The sequence below is a fragment of the Glycine max genome, chromosome 14 (assembly GCF_000004515.6).
Source record: "Glycine max cultivar Williams 82 chromosome 14, Glycine_max_v4.0, whole genome shotgun sequence".
NCBI classification, from domain to species: domain Eukaryota; kingdom Viridiplantae; phylum Streptophyta; class Magnoliopsida; order Fabales; family Fabaceae; genus Glycine; species Glycine max.
Window position 1 is genome coordinate 48,143,376 of NC_038250.2, and position 21,077 is coordinate 48,164,452.

A 21,077-nucleotide genomic window follows, 5' to 3' on the forward strand; every position below is an offset into this window, starting at 1 on the left:
AATCTTGGTTAATCATATTGTAAATTCTCATTAATGTTAGGAAGTCTCAGGTCGTCTGCTGAGTTCTTGGAAAGAAACTTATATATCTGTTGGACAACTTCACTTAGTGTCAATTGGTTTTAAGTTAAAATCTAACGATTAAGGTTAAAAGTTTGTCTTAGATTTTTTTTGTCGGCAAAATATTGTCTTGTGTTTGTTTAATTTAAAGGAGAGAAATATAATAAATGAAAATATAATAGACCAAGATTAAAAGTGAAAAAAAATCAAAATGTGCAATGCCACATTTACAACACTAGGCACTTTCTCTCGTGAAGCTCAAATCTCCCTTTCACTATAATTCTCACCCTCTAACACTAACAGACTATCACTAACACTTGCATTTTCACAAGTATTGTTAAGAAAAAAATTATCCCATTGGACAAATCATTTGTGCAGAAAAACATTTTTTATAAGAATAATTGCTTAAAGAAGCGCTTCCATTAAGTATTATTGCTAAAAAAGAAAAGGGAAACAAAGATCTAGTTTTAGAATTGGATCATTGAATTACACCTCTCTTTCATAATGTAAAAACAACTACATCAAAAGCTGTTCCTGTTATAGATCATCCACAAGAAAACACTTCTATATAGTTAAAAGTGCTTTAGTTTATGCAACAATACATACCCACACAATCTATAATTGAATTCCAATAATACAAACTCTTGCTCTTTGCAGAAAGCTCATCAAGCCTCATTCATCATGGCCGAGAACTTATATGTGGTTACAAAGAATGTATCAAACTGCATAACCCGGCAAAGGATCTATGCATTAATTGGTCTAGCTAACAATACGATTGTAATAATATACAGACTAAAGAAAGCTCACAACAGGCTAGGAATCATTAAATTTCAAAATTGTAATAATGGGCTATTAACATTGTATTATGCATTTTTTTTTCTCAGCAAGAGGAAGGGAGAAAGGTTTCTATCATTTTATGCTTCTAGCTTGATGGCTGTATCAATTGCATCAACAGTGTTATTTTGCTGTCCCCACAGCTGTGCATATCTTCCTGCTTTTGATAAGAGCACTTCATGGGGTCCTTGCTCAATCACCTTCCCATTTTCCAAAACAATGATCTGAACATTGGGAAAACAATCTTTTAATGTAAAAAATGTATTGTCAAAAGAGAATATGCATACCAAGTAAAACATAAAATGATAACTATTGTAAGGATGGATTTTTGTCAGAGTTATCATAAATCTACTGTTATGAAATGTGCTTTTTTGATAGTGTCTTGGCTTACTGTAAAGATGTGTCAAACTCAACATATGGATTACTATTAGAAACAAAATTAGTAAGTGTATTCTGGAGCAATCTATGTAAACTTGCATAAAATTTGTTATAACAAGTATACACATTCAGACATTTATATATAGAATCTAGGAATTAAGTACTGTTTAAGGACATAAAACTAGAGAGTTTACCTCGTCACACTGCATTGCTGTGGTAAGCCTGTGAGCAATGAATATGGAAGTCCGATTATTTGCTACTGACTTTAATGCACTTAAAATCTCTGCTTCTGTTGTGCTGTCAAGAGCACTTGTAGCTTCATCACACAACCTAAAGACAAGGGGATCATCCATGATTTAAAAGTGGAAAAATACATCTTATTTAGAATTTAGAATAGATTGTTAGATTAGTAATGCAGCATGACCACAAAAGCATAGAGCAATATCTCAGTAGGAACTACAGGTTATTTACCAAACTTATTTATAATTTTAATCAGATTACACATCACAATATTATTATAAACAGAAAATTTTAAGTAAATAAGTTAAGTCAGAATTTCAACATCCCCTTGTGCATGTAATTGGACTGGTGTCTCCTGAAATTGATAACATGTCTTACAAAGTCTATTTATAGTTAATAGGATAATGATATGAATTAGGACATGACAAGCACATAGGGATGAAATTAAGTGCACCACTCAACTATATATGTGATGCAGGAAGTGGGTTTAGCAAGTTCAGGGTTTGAATTGTGGTATTGTAACAGATTATGATACATTGTAGTTCTCCTAAATGGTCACGGAACTTGTACTGGGTACATATCCAGTACTGGAACTGACAGAATACACATGGATGCGTACCTAATACTCACTTATCACTCAACTACAAGTTCCATGCAAAGCACCAAGTTGTATTACCTAACACTCCATTCAATACCTGTGCCTTTAAATATATTTGCTTAATTGAGTAAGAACATTATGAAAATTGTGTTTATCGTATTATTCAGCTTATGTTTATGTATTATCATATGTAACATCTTGTTGTACCAGTACCCTAGATTTTATAAATTTTGTCATACCCTGTTTCAATACCAGACTTGTATCCATTTTCATATGCAACTTAGGTCACAGAATTTATTTGATCTTCTAATAAGGTTAAGATTATACCCTTTCTCTAATTTTTCTATTTTTTTAAGTGCATCCTTAGACCTGTTAGGATATCTCCTTTGGCCTCTTTGCATATCTACATAAGGTTTCCTTGAGGAAGTTTCCTCAACAGTTATGCATAGAAGTATGATTACCTCTATTTTTTTTAGATGCACAATTTGTGACAGGACTAAAAAAGAACTTTATTTGAAATTGAGGGACTAAAAAGTAAATTTAAATTTAAGGGGCCACAAAAACAACATTGACCTAAAATTGAGGTGCAAAAAACATATTTAAGCCTTAAGCATAATATAAATTAATATTACACACACTTTATTAATATAGTATTTACATAAATATTAAATAATATTATTTATAATATTCATTAAATATAATATATAATTAATAATTAATATTATATAATTAATGTACCCAAATTTTTTTATACAACTTGTATTTATATAATACCAACAAGTCGTTGGTCCAAATGGTACCGGACTCGATCTCCTTAAGCAAGGTCAGACTTGTGGATAAAAAAAACTTGATTGAGATGAGAGAATCTCAAAAAAGGTGGTCAATCAAGCTTTCCCATGAAGATTTACATATTATGTATTAATATCATGATAACCAATAAAAAGTATTTATATAATGCATTTAATGTATGTATTTAAAATAGTAAAGAAAGAAATGAAATAAATATTTATATAATGCATTTAATGTATGCACTTAACACTATTCAATGTATGCATTTATTAATTTATTAAAGATATTTAATAAATATAATAAATATTATTTATTATATTTATTAAATGTAATAGATAAATATTATTAATATTACACACAAACAGACGTATGTATTTAATGAATTGAATTTAATGTATGTATTCAATTAATATTTAATGTCAGGTTTGTTCTCACTCAAGAATTTTCCTGTATACTCTCAAAAAAAAGAAAAAGAATTTTCCTGTATATAGGTTTGTGCTCGCCTAAGGATTTCTCTTCCTAGTATGTTTAGTATCTGATTCCAAACGTTCACTATCTTCAATAAGATTTTTTTTCTTCCTTTTTTGCCTAATTTCTAATTTCCATTATTTTATGAAGCTCCCATATGTATGTTTAGTCTCTGATTTAGATTGCTTAATTTCTGATTTAGATTGCCTAATTTCAAATCCAATAGTATGTTTAATTCTCCCATTTTTGAAATTCAAAACTTCAATATCCATTGAGTCTGATTTTGCAAACTTATCAAATTCATACTATCTTCAGTAAGATTTTTTGTTTTTCCTTTTTGACTTGGTTTCAAATTTCAATTATTTTATGAATTTCATGAATTTAATGCCTTTCCATTATTTCATTTCTTTCTTTACTTGATAAAAGAATAATAAAATATCCGAAGAAAATGCCACAGAATCCCCCTTATTGATTTCTCCCATTTTTTAAATTCAAAACTTCAATATCCTTCTTCAGGACAATTGATGCCTATCCTAGTATGATGAGTCTGATTTTTATAACATGAAATTCAAACTATCTTCAGTAAGATTTTCTGTTTTTCCTTCTTGACATAGTTTCAGTTTCAAATTTCAATTAATTTATGAATTTCATGAGTTTAATTTCTTTCCTTTATTTCATTTCTTTACTTGACAAAAGAATAATAAATTAAAAGAAAATGCCACAAAATCTCCCACATTGATTTCTCCCATTTTTTAAATTCAAAAACTTCAATATCCTTCTTGAGGACAACTGATGTGTTTCCTAGTATGTTGAGTCTGATTTTTGATAACTTATGAAATTCAAACTATCTTCAGTAAGTTTTTTGTTTTTCCTTTTTTTACTTAGTTCAACTTTCAATTATTTTATGAATTTCACGAATTTAATGTTTCTCCTTTAATTCATTTCTTTCTTTACTTAATAAAAGAATAATACATTACTAGGAAAAAAAAACTGCATTCGGTGCATGAGATAAAACAAGGACAAAAATACAGGAAAATGGATATGAACAAGGTGTGTGTGGGGTGCGGGGTGCGCGTGTGAGAGAAAATTATCTAGTTAGATGTTTCTTTTATATAAGAGTGAGGAATAAATATTGACCATTAGATCTTATCAAGAATGGTCAATATTAAAATACACCCGTAATATATATATATATATATATATATTAAAAGATAAATTTTTTAAGTAGATAAGCATAATTTAGTAAAAACAATTTAAATTTAAAATAAGATAATTTAAGAATGAAATGTTAGTGGACACTTCTAAAAAACATGAGCACTGTAATAGGATAAAATACCCATCCTTTTTTTTTTCTTTTGGAAAGGCCAAGATAAAATACCTATCTAATAAATAATTAGAATTGAAGAATGAGAGCATAAGAGACATAATCGAATCTGTGTCAATTACACAGTGAAGCATATTATTATATATTATGGGTAATAAATATAATAATTATTACAAATACCCTAACCATAATTACATATGCACGTGCTAGAATAGGCCGATGACAAAAAACCCATGATACAGTATCTATAAATATCTAACACTCAAGTTAGAGCATATAAATCATCAACCTTAGACAAATAATTTAAGGACACTTCAGACTTGGCAAAGATTGATAAATCTACACCATATGAAGATTTATAGAGCCTTTTTGCATGTTTCAATGCATCATCTTGATGAAATATTGTGAGAAAATAACCCAGTTTTATATATTCTTATGAGATTCATGTTTTGGTATTATTAAATGAAAAAGATCGTGATTATACTAATTATTTTGGGGTTTTAATATATGTTAAGAATTGAAAATGAATTAAATGTCACTATGTGAGAAATTTAAAATTGAGATTAATTAGAAAAATAAATAAAGAAACCTCCCTAATAAGTTTATCTACTCTTGTTCTATCCTCCTTAGTTACGTATACCAGATAGGGCATAAGAGTAAAAGTAAAGGATTGGGAATCACCCTAAAGGTGATTAGAAAATAAATGGATCTCATGTCCTTAACCTCTATCTGAGAAACCAAAATCTGATCCACGGACAAAGATGGGGGTAACTTTCTAATTTTTCAATAGAAAAGAAAAAGAAAATTCCAATAGAACAACAAATGATAAATACAACTAAGGTGGGGATAAGATCGTCCAAAACAGAAAACTAACCAAAAACAAGACAATGTAGCAATCATCTTGAAACAGCCATGAGCTGAAACGTGTTACACATTCCTATCCCAAAGCAAGTTTAGGGGGAAATAGACATTCTAAAAAATGTGAGCTTTCTGCTCCAATAAAATACACCAAATTACAGCTCTCTAACACAGTAAGGATGGTTTTTTATATTTAACAAGCCCCCTCACATGCCTACTTTACACTAGGAAAATTGGCTAAGAAAGGATCAAAGTGAACTACTTGGTCATAGAGGCTATGATAACATCTTTGTAATAGAGAGAATGGCAGGAATTCTGTATCTACTAGTCTACTACCTAATCAAGTCCACACATGTGTATATTTATCTTTCAACAAGATAAATCACAGCCATATACAAGAAAATAAACTCCTAAATTTGAGAATTATGGGTGAAGATATATTATGCATATCTAATATACTATCTAATAGGTATCTTTTTTCTTCCTGATGAAAGGTGAATCAATCACCATACACAGAAATTATTTGATTCTATCTTTGGGAAGAAAGTAGCCAAAATTCATTAAATTCTTTTATCAGTCCATGAAGACCCTCTTATTCATTTTCAGTCAGAACTACGTAAATTAAAAAATTCAATGCTATACAGAACAAAGGTATTAAGTAGATAATATATTAGAATACTCACAGTATTGCAGGTGCTTTTAAGAACGCACGAGCTAGGGCAACACGTTGCTTCTCACCACCACTTAACTGTTATAAAAAGCCATTCATTTAAAAATTTAAGAGTGTCATTATAAACTTTTATTTTCATCATTACATTTGAAAAAATAAAATAAAAAATAAACTCATTATGTAAGAGAACCCAGGATTGTATTTCACAAGTTAGACATCTTTATCATGTGTCCTTACAAAAATCTATACCACTATGGAAGAGGATTCCCCTATATACATCTTTATTTTAACAAAAATCCTAGTGTAATAGTGTTTTTGTTTTACTATAGTCAAAAAGAGGAGAAAATTATCATTTTAATTTAGCCACAAAGGCAACATCCTACACCTACTTTAAGGACTTCTTTTCTAATTTCTTTACAAACTGCATTTAGGTCAGTTTTAAATTAAATTTTCATGTCATTATATAAGTAAACAACATTGGATTTTCTCAATACATCTACATTGGGGGTGTCTGGTCCAGCAAGTTGAGATTAGCAATCCCATACCCCTTCTTACCCTGAACAAATAATCACCCAAAAACACAATACTGAGAAACATATTTAAAATAAATGGGAATTTCTATCACCTTTAGTCCTCGCTCTCCCACAACAGTTGAATATTTATCAGGAAAATTCATGATAGTGTTATGAATTGCTGCTTGTTGAGCAGCTTCATAGACCTGTATGCATATAGTAATAAGATAAGTACAACTTAGAACCTACAGTGGAAATTTGCTAGGTGAAGAAGCAAGCAGAGGTACAACATTACAGAAGTTACCTCCTCTTTTGTTGCTGATAGCCGACCATAGTGAATGTTATGAAATATTGTATCATTGAAAAGTACCTGTCCAATATCACTCAGGTTTTCACAACTTGCAAGATCTGGCACAGGCAATGACATGAGATCATAGAGATAGGTGCTTTGATCAACTTACAGTATCTTGTGGAACAACACCAATGGACTTCCGCAAACTCTCAAGGGTTACCTCCCGAATATTTTGATCATCTATCTTTATCTGTAAAGTATAAGACACAAATGAGAATGTGAGAGAAAAGAAATGGCAAACTTAATGATAAAACACAACAACCAAGCGTTATAATAGTTACTTAGGGGGCACAATTACATGGATGATGGATCAAAAAATGCCATTGGGCTCTATCAAAAGCCTTAATGATAAATACAATCCGCTTGCAAGAAGTGATCAGTAGTACCCACTACTAGTGGTTAGATATTCATCAGAAAAAAAAGTTCCACCAAGGCAAAAAGTTTTACCATAAACAATGGCAAGAGTCCGATGAATTCAAATTTCATGCATAAGTCCTAGTAAATAGGTGCAGCATCTGGCATCCAGTTATGCATTCTATTTTTTAACATAAATTCCATGCCAAGGATCATTGATTTGTGAAGTGAAGCATGCCAATCTTGGATTATGCTGTAATAGTGTTCTTGACATTATAATAGAATATAAGTCCGTCAATCACAAACAACATTTAGCTTCAATTCACTACTTACCATGTACCCATAGATAAGTAACCAAATTAACTTCAATCTATATAGTTATTCATTATTGAAGTCTTATACACCTCTAGAGCCATATAGCACAGGTATTAAAAAATCATGCATCTCAGTCTAATTGAGACAGGATGACACTACGTGTCATATATATGATGGCAATATAGCTTAAACTCACTACAGAGTAGATCGATTGATTCATATCTTACACTTCCAGAATGAGGATCAAAGAATCTGAATAGCAATCTAAGAATGGTTGATTTTCCTGTCATGAAATACAAAATTGAAACATTTCAGAGATGAACATGTATTATTATAGACCAGGGAAGAACACGGTGGGCAAAAAAAATTTGTCTCCGGGGACAGTGGGTCCACTGGGTAGTCACGGTTCTGATTTTCGAGGAATGCCTCTGTCAGGCTCTGAATACCATGTTAAGAGAGAGAAAACAAAGACATGACTAGGTTGAATACCGTGTGTTTGAATACACAACAAATGCGAGTTCATATAGGCTTGTTACATTACTCATACATAAATAGAGGATATTTTGTTTCCTCTAAATCAGATATCACATGCCTATAAACCGCTATTATTACAATAAATACAGATTATATTCTGATTTTCAACACACCACTAATGTTGGTTGGAAAGGTATAGCATACATGGACTAAATCCTAAGGATACTAAATGTAGGAAAGGAAATGGTAATTGCAAATAGTTGGAATATTAAACACTGCAACTGCAAGCTACATTGAAGTGAAAATAGAAGTACCAAACTACCAATGGAGGGATGTGTTTGAAAAAATAGTTGTATCACCAACAATCCCAAAAGGTTAAATTGTTTGGTGAAAGCATACAAACAGTTTTATATTACATCTCCAACACCCCCTCACACAAGAACCTTAGCATGGATAATGCACAAGTCCACCTACCTTGTGCAGTAATTCAACTTTTTTATAAGAGTGTGGGCAGCAAGAATTGAACTCTAGACAAGTTGGTCATAGAGGCTCTGATATCATCTCATGAACTACAACCCCAAAAAGCTTAAGCTATAAGGTGAAGACACATAAATGGTTTTATATTAAGAAAGCATTAGAAGAGCCTATTTGAACTTATAAATATAGCCTGTGACTCTCATAAGCTTCCATTTTTAGCTTCTTTGCGTAACTTATCAAAATAAGCTCTTCTCAGCTTTTTCCGAAAAGTTTCATGGTCAAAATTATGGCGTAAGTGTTCACGTGATATGGGCCAATTGAATAAATGCTTATTGAAGTAATTTAAGAGAGAATTCTGAACTGAAACTTTATTGAAAATGTACAAAACTGATGAGCTTCTGTTAGACTATTACAACCCCTAATATAAAGTAGAAGCTCTTCAAGGAGAGATGTCAGTTATAACCGTCTAACTGACAACTTAAAACCAAAAGCTAAAAGCTTAGAGAAATAAATGAGAACATATATGATACAGTTATCAAGAAGCTTATGCTCTTCAAATGCTTAATTAAACAAACACACCCTAAATCTCTATCTAGTTTATGGTATGGAAGACAGGCAGTGCTTTAATTCGAAACAGGCACTATGGTACTTTGAAAAAGGCCGGCAATGGCAACTTCAGGATCTGATAAAGAGAAAATACCTGTGAAACACTTTGCAATGGGCATTAGGGAGTGGAGCATGGCAGCATGATAGCTGCCAATCTCAGCCATTCTTAATTACCTTGGTGAAAACCATTTGCAAAACAGTGATAAAGAGAAAATCTATCGTAGGAAATTCCATTCTTCCTCTCCAGCAATAGGCAGCGGGAAAAAATTTCTAAGGACAACTTTGCATGTAAAATAATTTAAGAAAATAAAGAATTTTCAAGCAGAACCTTACCACTTCCACTAGTCCCAACAATTGCAACACTTTTACCAGCTGGCACAACAAATGATATTCCATCTAGTATCTTTCTTTCTGTGAGGTAACTGAAGAGATAGCAAGCATCAGAATACAATTACTTGAATATTAGTCAAAGCTCAAAAAGATATATTTAATCAGCATGTAACTTTCTAATAGAGGTGCAAATGTTATATTTTATTAAATACAGTCCATGCCACTTACTTTGTAAATTGTTAGCAAGCAAGATTTAACTAAATTACTAAAGTTATTAATTATCATATGAACCAGTGGGTGCCAGTAGTTTATCTATTTTTGTTTTCTAGAAAAAATGAAAATGTAGGTATGAAGCATAAAATCCATAATTACAGGTAAAAAAATGATTGTGTGAGAAATTGATGTAGCACCTACTGAGGAGAGATGAAAAAAGAATCAGTTAAAGAAGTTTGGACATATGCAAGGAGGAGGCATTGGTGAGAAGAGTATATTTTATAGTTTTTAACCCTATAAAAAGAGGTAGAGTGAGACCAAAAGGGAAATTGGAAGAAATAATTAAAAAGATATCTCATGGTGAATAAAATCCCTAATAATATAGTTTTTGATTGGACCCACTTGTGTCGTCTAATCTATGTAGTCAACCTCACCAAGTGGCATAAAGTTATTGTTGTATAAAATTTAAATATAAAATAACATTATTTTAATTATTTTAATTTTTTAACATAAAACAACATCGATTTGATGATATTTCTTTTAAAAGAATAAAAAAATGTCAGTCAAATCACTTGAATTGATAAAACCCAACAACTATAACTGGGTTATGTTGATCTAGATTCCTTCCATCTAACCCAACTTTCTGGCGCTGGTCCAAAAATAACTTAACATGTGATCACACAAAAGACCTTATAGAACATTTGTTTAGGGTTGGGTAGAGGGTGTCCTTTTACACTAGAGCAATTTATAATTAGCTTTAATTAATTGTTTTTTTACACTATGCAGTTTGTGTAGATTTTTGGTATATCTGGTTGGAGTGGAATGCTAGCATCTTTAAAGGTGATCTTCTCGTGGCTATATCTGAATATGTGATTCTATCAAATCCACTGCTATGACTTTTAAAGATGCTTTTCTCATATGACGTTTTCTGTTTTAGAGGATTTCTTATCATCCTTAGATGTTTATGAGAATGCCATTCATGTCTCTCTACCTAAAAGAAAGTTGGTCCTTGATATTATAGTCTCTGAGATCAAGTAGGCAAGAGTTTGACCCTTGCTACCTGCATTTGTCATAATAAAGTGATAGCTTGTTCACTGCCAACACTTCAAGCCCATAGGATTTTGCATGAGGGCGTATGTTAGAGGTATAACAGCTCCTGAGCTTAGCTTTTAGGTTAATTAGACTTGGACCATGAAAAAACTAACCAGGAAGATGGCAAATGTCAAACAACACAAGCAAGACAATGCACATCTACTAAGAAAAGGAATGGTATAGTATTTATAGATATCACCTAAAACTGTTCTTTAACAGGCTTTAAGAACAAATACGGAGATAACTCAAAACACATGATGGTTGCAGGCCATCAGACATAAATTTGTCTCCTTAATTTTCTGCTGCGTCAATCTATCTCTAATAATATCACCATATATATTAGCCAAAAGTCAATATATAGGAATGGTACTAACACATTATGTAGTAAAGAGGCATCACACACCTAAAATGTACATTCTCAAATTGGATTCTTCCCCCGTTAAATTTCAGAGGCTTTGCATTTTCTTTATCCCTAATATCTGCTCTTTCCTGTGATAATGATTATAGAAAAAGCAAAGAAACGGTATCACATAATCAGGAAGGCAGAGAAAATTACTGGTAAACATGACATACTTAGACAGCAATACAGATGTTATGAACAAAGTAACACAGAACATGCTTGCAATTACTCCATGAAGCTCACAAGAATATCAATAGAAAGAAATAAGCAACCACCTAGCAATTAGGTATAAACTATACTAACTCAAATAAGAAGAAACTACAGAATTATCCATGCTGCCAAAAAATTCTAGCAATCCATATTTTGAACTCATGTATGGTACTTACTGAAGTAAAAGAAAGAAATTTCATAATCAACAAACAATACATATTTAAAATTAACTGCAAGGTAATTCATTAAAATTCCACGGGGATGATACCTCAAGTAACTGAAACATGGACTTCATGTCAACTAGACTCTGAATAGTCTCACGATAAACACTACCAAGGAAATTGAGTGGAAGAGATAGTTGGAAGAGAAGCCCATTCACCATTACCTGCATGTTGAATTTAAATTACAATTCAGGTAATAATTATTAAATATAGATTGAATAATTTTATTTAATTATTTTAAGAAAAAAATCATTTTGACTAAGAGAAGATAACTTCAATGAAATGGGAGAATAAGGAATCCGTTTTATGTAAAAGCAAAACACAAACATTGAAGACCAAATAAAAAATTCAAATTTCAATGAAGCAAAGCTACCTGACCCTCAAAATAGAATTAAATTTGACAAAACTTTACCAAATCACCAACAGTCATTGTGCCATCCATGATCCCATGAGAGCAAAGAACCATTGCCGATGAAAGAGCAGTACTAAATATAACATTTTGACCAAAGTTCAACAAAGCAAGACTGCGTTGGGTTTTCAGAGCAGCATCCTCATACCCTAAACAATGATATTACAAACCACAGCAGAACAAGCAACGTCAATTTTGAAAAAGAATTAAGAGAAAGCATAAGAAATTAGAGAAGCTGCCAATATTTTTCGTTTTGTTGATAAGATGAGACATTAAAGATTAGAATTAAGAAGAAAGGAATAAAAGAAACCCTCATTAACAGAGAAGCAAATGAATAACACAGAAGCTGCCACAATTCAGAACACCTCCACAGAATATGTGGTTGCAACTAGCATATGTTTAATATTTATCTTTAATTTCATAACCCATCACTGCATCTTGGTGTTTTGCATGAGCAAGCCTACTTCTTTGAAAGAAATAAGCAAAGCTAGCAAATCTCTGTACATGTCCAAAAGCGAAAACCCTCCAAAATAGCCATTGGATGAGTACTACAAAAATGTGTTGCCTTCCTTTCCTCCAATTCAATCAACAAATTTAAGTCTTAAATACATTATATGCTTCTTATCCAAAATTAACTCCCAAATTTCATTAAAAGAAAATGCAACACACATGAAGTTATGAACATAGTGAATTCATCTATGCATGCCAAAAGTGAGACTTGACAAAAAGTAAAGCTTGGTTTAAAATGTATTTTTTTAACTGACTAACTAATTTATCTCCACCAGAAGAAAATTTATTTGAAGGCAATGCATATAAAGTGAATCTTATAATTTGGGTTAGGGCCTAGCTCAAGCCTACAAAACCAGCTTATAAGGTAAGGGTTGTCCCCCACTTATATACCCTATCTTGACACTATCTCTAGCCGATATAGGACTTGCATTTTTCCAAACAGTGAAAATCAACTTACTAACACAAGAAAATTGAAGACAAAAAAATAATGCCTAATACCTAATTCTCATAAGACAAAAATAGCCAACACAGCATTACTAAAATTTTATTTTAAAAGATAAACCAAATTGTACAGAATCTACAGATGCAAGTATCTAACTATTGCTTGATTGCAAGATATTTTCATTCCAGAACAATATGTGCAATTAGAATATACAAAATAACTAGTGCCATTTTGCAGTTTTCAAACCCAATTGAACAAGAATAATCAATTACTTACTCTTTAGGTACTTGTCATAGTTATCAGCTTCATAAACTTCATTATTAAAATATTTCACAGTCTGCAAAACAAGAAAAAAAAAGTGGTACAAAAACACAAAAAGGAGGATAACATTAAAAAACTGGCATTAATGACCAAAATGCTCACCTCATAATTAATAAGTGAATCAATAACCCTTGTACCAGCATCATTATCCGCCTTATTCATGGCTTTCCTGAACTTAGTCCTCCACTGAAAAAACCAGAAAACATTAGAGTAAATGAATACTATAATCGACTGATTTTTCAACAAATCCACTGTATCATACAAAAATCTATTTATCCTACCAACTCATTAGTTGGCCAATAACAAAATATTTGTTACTGAGAAGTGAAAACTGAAACTTTATTTCATACAAATTTAAAAAAGCAAAATTAATAACTGAGGTATATTAAGTCAACCAGTGATTTGGGTAGAAGTAAGGGGGTTAACTTTTGTGCTAATGTGCAACCCAGGCTACTATCAGGTGCTATTTTTGGATCATAAGGTTCATAATTCTAAGAAGGCTTCTTTGGCTCAATAGCTGATTGAGGGAAAGATTTGGCAACTCACGTTCTTTTGGTGTATAATGGTCCTTTTAGGTTTCCCTTATTTTAATTTGTAGAAACCAATCCCATCCCTCTTATCCAAAAAATAGGAGGAACAAAAGAAAAAAGAGGAGTGATAATATTGCACACAAGGATCCTGACCATTTAACCACCACAATTCAAATATATGGAAATATAAGACGTGAAATGATGTACAAAGCTGACACAATGTCATCAACATATACAACAAGACCAAGAATCAATACAAGGGAGTACCAAACTATTCCAAGCTTAACAATACTAGATAATTAGATCAGTTCAGGGCATGATACCTGTGTGATAGTCAGTGTAAAAGCAACATAAGCAGCAACTGATAAGGAAGTAATCAGTGCAAAGGGAGCTCCAAATTTGTAGGCCAGTATACCTGCTACCATAGATATCTGGATGGATACATGTTAAATCTGCTGAAGTTGTTCAAAAAAAAAGAGCAAGCAAGAGTTGGGATGACAAAATAGTTTTCAAAGATCATTAAAAAAAATCATCGACAACAAGAATCCACAAGCAAAACTGCAGTTCCTGCTAAATATATTCTATGCTTAATAGTGAGCAACTTTGGGGGAATACATAAGCAACAAGAAAATAACTGAGACATACCTCTAATATGGTGGGTACTACATTGAACACCATAGAGGAGAGAATGAAATTTATTCCACGACTACCACGATCAATTATTCTACTTAATGCACCAGTTTCTCGACTGGAAAAACAATAACTAGGTGAGAGGGGTACACTAGTAAACAATAGACAAACACTCAAAATGCAGAAGAGAAGCATGAATTGAGATGAATATTTTGTGACTTTGATGGCTTAGTTAATAACATTCCCATTTAAATCAGTTTTCAATAGTGAATGTTGGCATTCTTAAGTGCAGGAATAAACACAATTCACACAAGCCTAATAGTAGGAGTAAATCCTACTAATTATATTACAACACATACCTTAGATGATACCGAAGGTCTAGGTCATGCAAATGTGAGAAGACCTACAACAATCAGATACTGCATAAATTGAGTATTTTAACATCATAAAACCAACTAAAGTGTGATTTTGCAAAAGATGGGGGATGAAGCTGTTTAAAGAGGGATTTTGGATTTGACTCCCCTAGAGTGAAAAAATGTGAAGAAAAAGAGTATCTACCCTTGATTTAAATTGAAGTACCTCATAAAATTAACGCAATTTAAAACAAGCAGGGATGCCCTATTACTTTCTCACTATATCATTTTAGATAAACCAAATCCAAAATCAATGCAACCTATTATTGCTAAATACAAACAGATGAACTAAAAATACTTATCCTTATTTGATGTACCAAAACCATGAAAGCAGTGTGCATACCTTCCTTGATACTAATCGAATTGTTCGCAGTGCAACTTTAGCAAATACAGCAGTCCGCAGTTCTGCCACAAGTAGTTGCATCCAATAAATAAAATTATTGGAATGAATCATTGAAAAACAAGCCTTTTTCAAAGAAACATGCTCAAACTGTTAAACCAGGTATATAAATATTATTTATATAATAATTAATGTGAATATAAATTTAATATCAAAATTTTCAAACCTTAGCAATAAATATTTTACATTTCCTACAAAATTACTGATATAAAATATAGCAAAAAATATGAATTTTGGCTTTTTTCTAAAGTTGGTCAGTCCAACCCTCTAAAACACGTGAAAGGAGCTAGCATCTAGCACACATCTCTAATGAGCGATGACACTCTGCTAAAGGTAATAAAAAGTATATAATATATATTGAATATTAATTTTTGAAATTTGAACCACTGTCTTCCATTTTCTAGACCCCCTCCTTATTTTTTATTTTATTTTGTCAATCCAACCCTCTAAAACGCGTGAAAAGAGCTAGCATCTAGCACACATCTCTAATGAGTGACGACACTGCTAAAGGTAATAAAAAGTATATAATATATGTTGAATATTAATTTTTGAAATTTGAACCACTGTCTTCCATTTTCTAGACCCGCTCCTTATTTTTTATTTCATTTGGTCAAAATCACCCATAAGATTTTATGGGCTTAACATATTCTTATCCCATGATGCTTATAATGGGTGCATCATCCCTTACGATTGATATGGCTCTAAGAATCATCCTTGAGGAAATAAAGTTGAACCCTTACTATCAGCTATAACCTTCGGCCTAGTGATAAGCACTTGATACAACACCTCCACCTCCCTTCACTTTGTCTTCAATTCTTCTACACCTCTCTCTAAATTCCTCTCATTGTCTCATCTTAAACCACTTCATCATTGTTGGAAAGCCACCTTAATTGTGGTCAACCACTCCTAGCCCGCCTTAATTGTGACCTCTTGAAACTTCCTTAACTACAACCTCAACGGTAGTGTTTAGTCTCATCGATCAGAGAAGTAGTGATATGGTTTAAATAGAGTTTATAAAGCTTGGGAAATCCTCATCTTACAAGCTGGTTTTGTGGAGTTGAGTTAGACCCTAAAACCAAATTCTAAGAATCATGAAGGATGAACTTTGGCAGACAAAATATGAAAGGCGGTCAAGGTAAATTAAGATAACAATGTTAAGAACATTGATGGCTCTGCACCAGCAATGAACAAGCAGAAGGCTATGAATTGATCTGATCTGGAAGCAAGTGACAGTGGCACCAGGTTTTCACAGAAAAAGGTTTGACTCATCCGGACTGTACCATCTGACTGGTTCACCAGTTTTTTAGAAACTCGCTGAGTCCCAACGGTTTATACTAGGTTGTATGCATTTCCAATCTAATATGCCAACTAGACCAAATTACCTAGCTGGTCCATTGGTCGTACCAGTCAGTCCAATCTTATTCATAACTCTGGTTGGACATAGTTAAAAATAGGAACCCTTGTGGACAATTTTTTATTAGATATGTGAGTAATTTCTGTAGCATTTTTTTGTCTTCTGGGTAAGCTGTTCTATGGCTATTATTGAGCTTGAAGTATGTTCTGAACTATTTTAAAGTCATACCTTGGCGTTTAAGTCATTCTTAACTAGTTAGGAAGCCCAAATTCTTATCAAATGAGAACTTTATTAGTTATTCTTGTGGGATCATACTTAATATGCAGTTTACTGTGAAATCAGAATCTTTAAGAGGCATAGCTGTTTCCATTTCCCTTCAATTTGCTTTGGGATAGGGGTATGCTCTCAAGCTCTCTCTACTAATGGTGTTGCCATGTCCAATATGCAAAAGGATTGGGCAGCCTTGCTCTACTCCTAGTTATCACCGCTTCTTTTGTTTTTGGGCTTTATATCAGTTTATTTCAGCTCTTAAGGATATATCTTATCCTTGCTCCTAGTCTAATTTCTTCTCTACAATTAACACTATAAATATAGGTCCAATCCAATAAGCGTGAGTGGCATAGGTAAAAGGGAACGAGGAGGCAAGCCCCCCCATCCTCCGCATATCTTGCTCATCCGACATGGCATGAATCACCGAACCTGCACTCAGGAATAGTAATGCTTTGAAAAAGGGTGCCTTGTCGGCTAAGAAAGCTTACCTTAGAATCATAACTTAAAGAATGGTTTCTTTTGAGAAGCCTAAGCATTGGAATTTAGAATTAAAAAGCCTGCCAATGCCACTCTCATGGGTAAACCAGCTTTAGCAGGTAGACACAAAAAAGTATAAAATACCATTGAAAGCAGAAGCTCCTGAACGTGCAATCCCATAACCAATCAACACTGCAACAGGGGTTGCGAAAAGAACCAACCCGCTTGAATTCGAAGCAAGAGCACCCATACTCCCCGTGCCAGCTGTCAACGAATCAACGGCAAGCTTGAACAAGAAAGGCACCTGAACATTCAAAATCTGAAAAAAGAAAAAAAAAAAACATGTACAACCACAAACAAGGGTCACTGATCAGCATCTGCAAGTTAACCACAAACCACGAACAATAACCAACCAGACCACTAACCTTAGCCCCAACAAGCAAACCCAATGCAGCAACAATCCGAACCCGAAATTCAAGATTATCTTTCATCCACAAGTAACTGGCAAGCGTGCCAAGGATCTTCACATCAGCAGCTTGCCCACCAGGTGGCGGTGGTGGTGATGATTTACCAATGGTGGAAGCAGCAGCCTTTTGGCTCTGACTTCCATCATCAGTTTTAGTTGAAGTTGAGAACAACGCTCGCCCATCCACATTTGAACTCTGTTCCACACAATTCCACCACCGCAATCAACATCAAAAAGCCATTGAATGTGAACCGATCACAGCCATTCCTTCAAAAGAACCAAAAATAAAAGGACAAAACTTATATACTATTTCTCGAGTTTGTTTCAGTATTGTTCTCCAATCAGAATCAGAGTTTCACCTTGGTAACCGATGTTTATTCACCTCAATAACCTTTATTGGTCTTTAATGTAAACCTTCATTGTACAGATTATCGAGATGAAACTTCAATTCTAATTCGAAAACATCACTAAAAGCACCTAAGAAACAGCATTTAAGTAGTCTGAAATAAATAAAAAGTTAGGCAATTGAACTAACATTAACAGGGTGTGGTAAGTAAGGTCTGGTAACTCTGCCATGTGGGGAATTAGAATTTGATGAATCAGAGAGGAACCCTTTTACAGCAAAAAGCAAACTTGGGCACGTTCTGTGTTTGGGGTTATTGAAACTAATTCCATAACCGTTACTGTAACATTTTCTAATGCGAATTGGGTAGGTTGTGGTGATGGCAGAAGCAGTCAAAAGAGAGCGAACTCGATTGCCACTGCCACTGCAAGCACCGATGCTGGCATCGCGTTGAAGAAGGTGCCGAGAAGCTGAAGCAGCAGCAGCGAGCATTTTTTTTCTGCACAAGTTTGAATCTTTTATGTGTTTTGATTTCGCTTCTGCAAATGGGTCTGAAGCAAAGCAGAAAACTTTCTCGAGTTTGAGGGATTGGCGAAGTTTAGAAACAAACCCTAATGGGATTGGAATTGCAAATGAGATAGGGGAGACATTACTCTATGATTTAGAAAAACAAAAGCAATACAATGTGCTGATTTTTTGGTATGAAGTTAATGCACACATCATTCGTTCCCCACAGGAACATAAGGAAAAATGAAACAGTTGGACTACGTTTCTATACTTGAAATTCTGAGAACGATGGAGAGAATTTAAAAAATATGGTTTTAGTTTACCTTAATTTGATTTAGATTTTTAAAAAATATTTTTAAGATAAGCTTTTTTATTAGATAAGTTTCAAGTTTGTTTTTGGAGAATTTGAAACAATATTCAGATCTTTTAAATTAATCCTTGGTTGTTACCTAATATTTGATGAGCTGGCATATGTTTAAATATTATGTTATTTGTTATGTTAGAATGGCTGCTGATGTGTTGTGTATAGAAGTGGTCTTTTTATTTATTTAAAATATTCAATTAAGATTTTTTATTTTTAAAAGTTGTAAGCAGGTCTTTTATTATTTTTAAAATGTCTTTGCATAATTTTTTTTTTTTAAAATGTCAATTTGATCATTTTCGTTCAACTAAGTTGGACATATTAAATTGTAAATCTCAATAGGAAAAATCATATTGAAATACTTTTTATAATAAAGGATGACAATAAAACACTAAAGTACCACACTAATTTTTCTTTGACTTTTGTGTTAATCACTCTTTAAGACATAAAATTTGGTAAAAATTCATATCTTTCTCTCTTCAAAAGTTAAAACCAATTTGATGTTTTCTTATTATTTGTCTATTTTATACAACAACAAAATAAATACGTCTTTTTATAAGACAAAATGATACGTTTAATTAATAGTAAAGTCCACAATTTAATTTTGGTGCAATGAATTCACCTGAATAATATTTTTAAAGTTCATAATTTAAATGAATTCACTCGAATAATATATATTTTTTAAGTAAGGTATCTCCAATGTCAAAAATTATGAAATTAATTCTTAAGATATAAAAATGATCAAAATAAATTTTATCTTTTTCAAATTCATCTCCATAAGTTTAAAAAAACTGATAAATCTACCAACAGTGTCAAGCTAGGCACCTAAAATGACAGTCCAAAAAAATCGTTCCCCAAACCGAGGCATTTACTTGCTACACCTATTTGGCTTCCCGCACCCCCTAAAGGACAAAAATACCCCTCATCTTCTTCACCCACACCCGATGCTAGAGAAGCTCTGCTACGCTTGCTTCGTTGCCGTGTTCGAGGGCTACGGCTGCAAAATGCTCAACAACTTCAAGAATTGCCTCTTCTCGGAGCTCAACAGCAACAAAACGATCGTATTCATAGATTGGGAACTTAATGAAGGTGTAAAATGCAAAAGCATTTCAGAAACCCTTTTCTAGAATAGTGAATTTTTTTTAACACTCTGAAAAGGTATTTCCGGAATTGGAATTTGAGTTGATGAAGCCCAATTTGGCAATTTCACACTTTAACTTAGTCAAGTGACCCTATTTCCTAGCTCTAACTTTTAGTAGATGTTAAATATTTTAATCAAATGTTAGAGGTAAGATTGAGTTTGATTAGGCTTTGATGATAAACTTACTTTAAAAAATGAAGTATAACCCTAAGCGGGTCTTCAAGCAATAAATAATTTTAAGCACTAAATATACATTAATTTAAATTATTTTGAAATAATTTTTTAAACTCTAATAAATAAATTAGTAGATAAATTATGAATCAATAAAACTACTTTATATCCTCATTTACAACCGTCATTATACACTTGGGGGCAGAATCTTTCCTCATTAATTTACAACATGCTACAAAATCTTTCCTCATTTACAAAGATCTTATATGCAATTACCTTAGTCGTTCAAATATATAAACAGACCATGAATTCTCTCCACTTTCCACTAGTTACTCAACTCAACACAATGTCGACAAAGCACAGTCCATGATCCTCTTCATTCTGATTTTGTTCTCAGCAGCAGCAGCAGCATCTGCATTGTTAGCTGCTACTACTACTACCATTACCACCTCGGTTGCATGTCTGAAGGAAGAAACAGACGCCTTCACACACTCCAACCCTTCCCATCCTCGTCGACTATCCAATGCATTGATGACAACGATATTTTTAGCATAACTCAT

At 32.7% G+C, this 21,077-nt stretch overlaps 1 protein-coding gene across 2 annotated transcripts; it reads right to left on the reverse strand.

The window, feature by feature from the left end:
- Window positions 1–594: 594 nt before the first annotated feature.
- Window positions 595–19,124, reverse strand: LOC100779975 (ABC transporter B family member 25, mitochondrial). Of its 2 annotated transcripts, none has more exons than XM_003544898.5 (20): window positions 18,530–19,124; window positions 17,954–18,190; window positions 17,673–17,847; window positions 15,371–15,432; window positions 14,974–15,017; window positions 14,630–14,732; window positions 14,308–14,415; window positions 13,557–13,640; window positions 13,410–13,470; window positions 12,185–12,330; window positions 11,820–11,936; window positions 11,345–11,430; window positions 9,640–9,728; window positions 7,977–8,032; window positions 7,190–7,270; window positions 7,033–7,098; window positions 6,842–6,934; window positions 6,230–6,294; window positions 1,464–1,599; window positions 595–1,115 (listed from the first exon to the last, which is right to left on the reverse strand). In XM_003544898.5, exons 1-20 carry the CDS (start codon window positions 18,827–18,829, stop codon window positions 972–974), a joined length of 2,253 nt encoding a protein of 750 aa, XP_003544946.1. In that variant the 5' UTR covers window positions 18,830–19,124; the 3' UTR covers window positions 595–971. The 2 variants fall into 2 exon arrangements, with proteins under 2 accessions (XP_003544946.1, XP_014622636.1); XM_014767150.2 differs by having other exon boundaries at window positions 17,954–18,261; window positions 18,530–18,670.
- Between the last annotated feature and the right edge of the window lie 1,953 nt (window positions 19,125–21,077).

Bases quoted from the DNA above. Each gene is read 5' to 3' on its own strand.
- LOC100779975 (XM_003544898.5), bottom strand. From the start codon at position 18,829: ATGCTCGCTGCTGCTGCTTCAGCTTCTCGGCACCTTCTTCAACGCGAT. The intron at 18,191-18,529 runs GTTAGTTCAATT...TGTGTGGAACAG, and splicing joins ACTTACCACACCCTGTTAAT to AGTTCAAATGTGGATGGGCG. The intron at 15,433-17,672 runs GTATTTTATACT...TACTTGTGGCAG, and splicing joins AGGAGCTTCTGCTTTCAATG to AACTGCGGACTGCTGTATTT.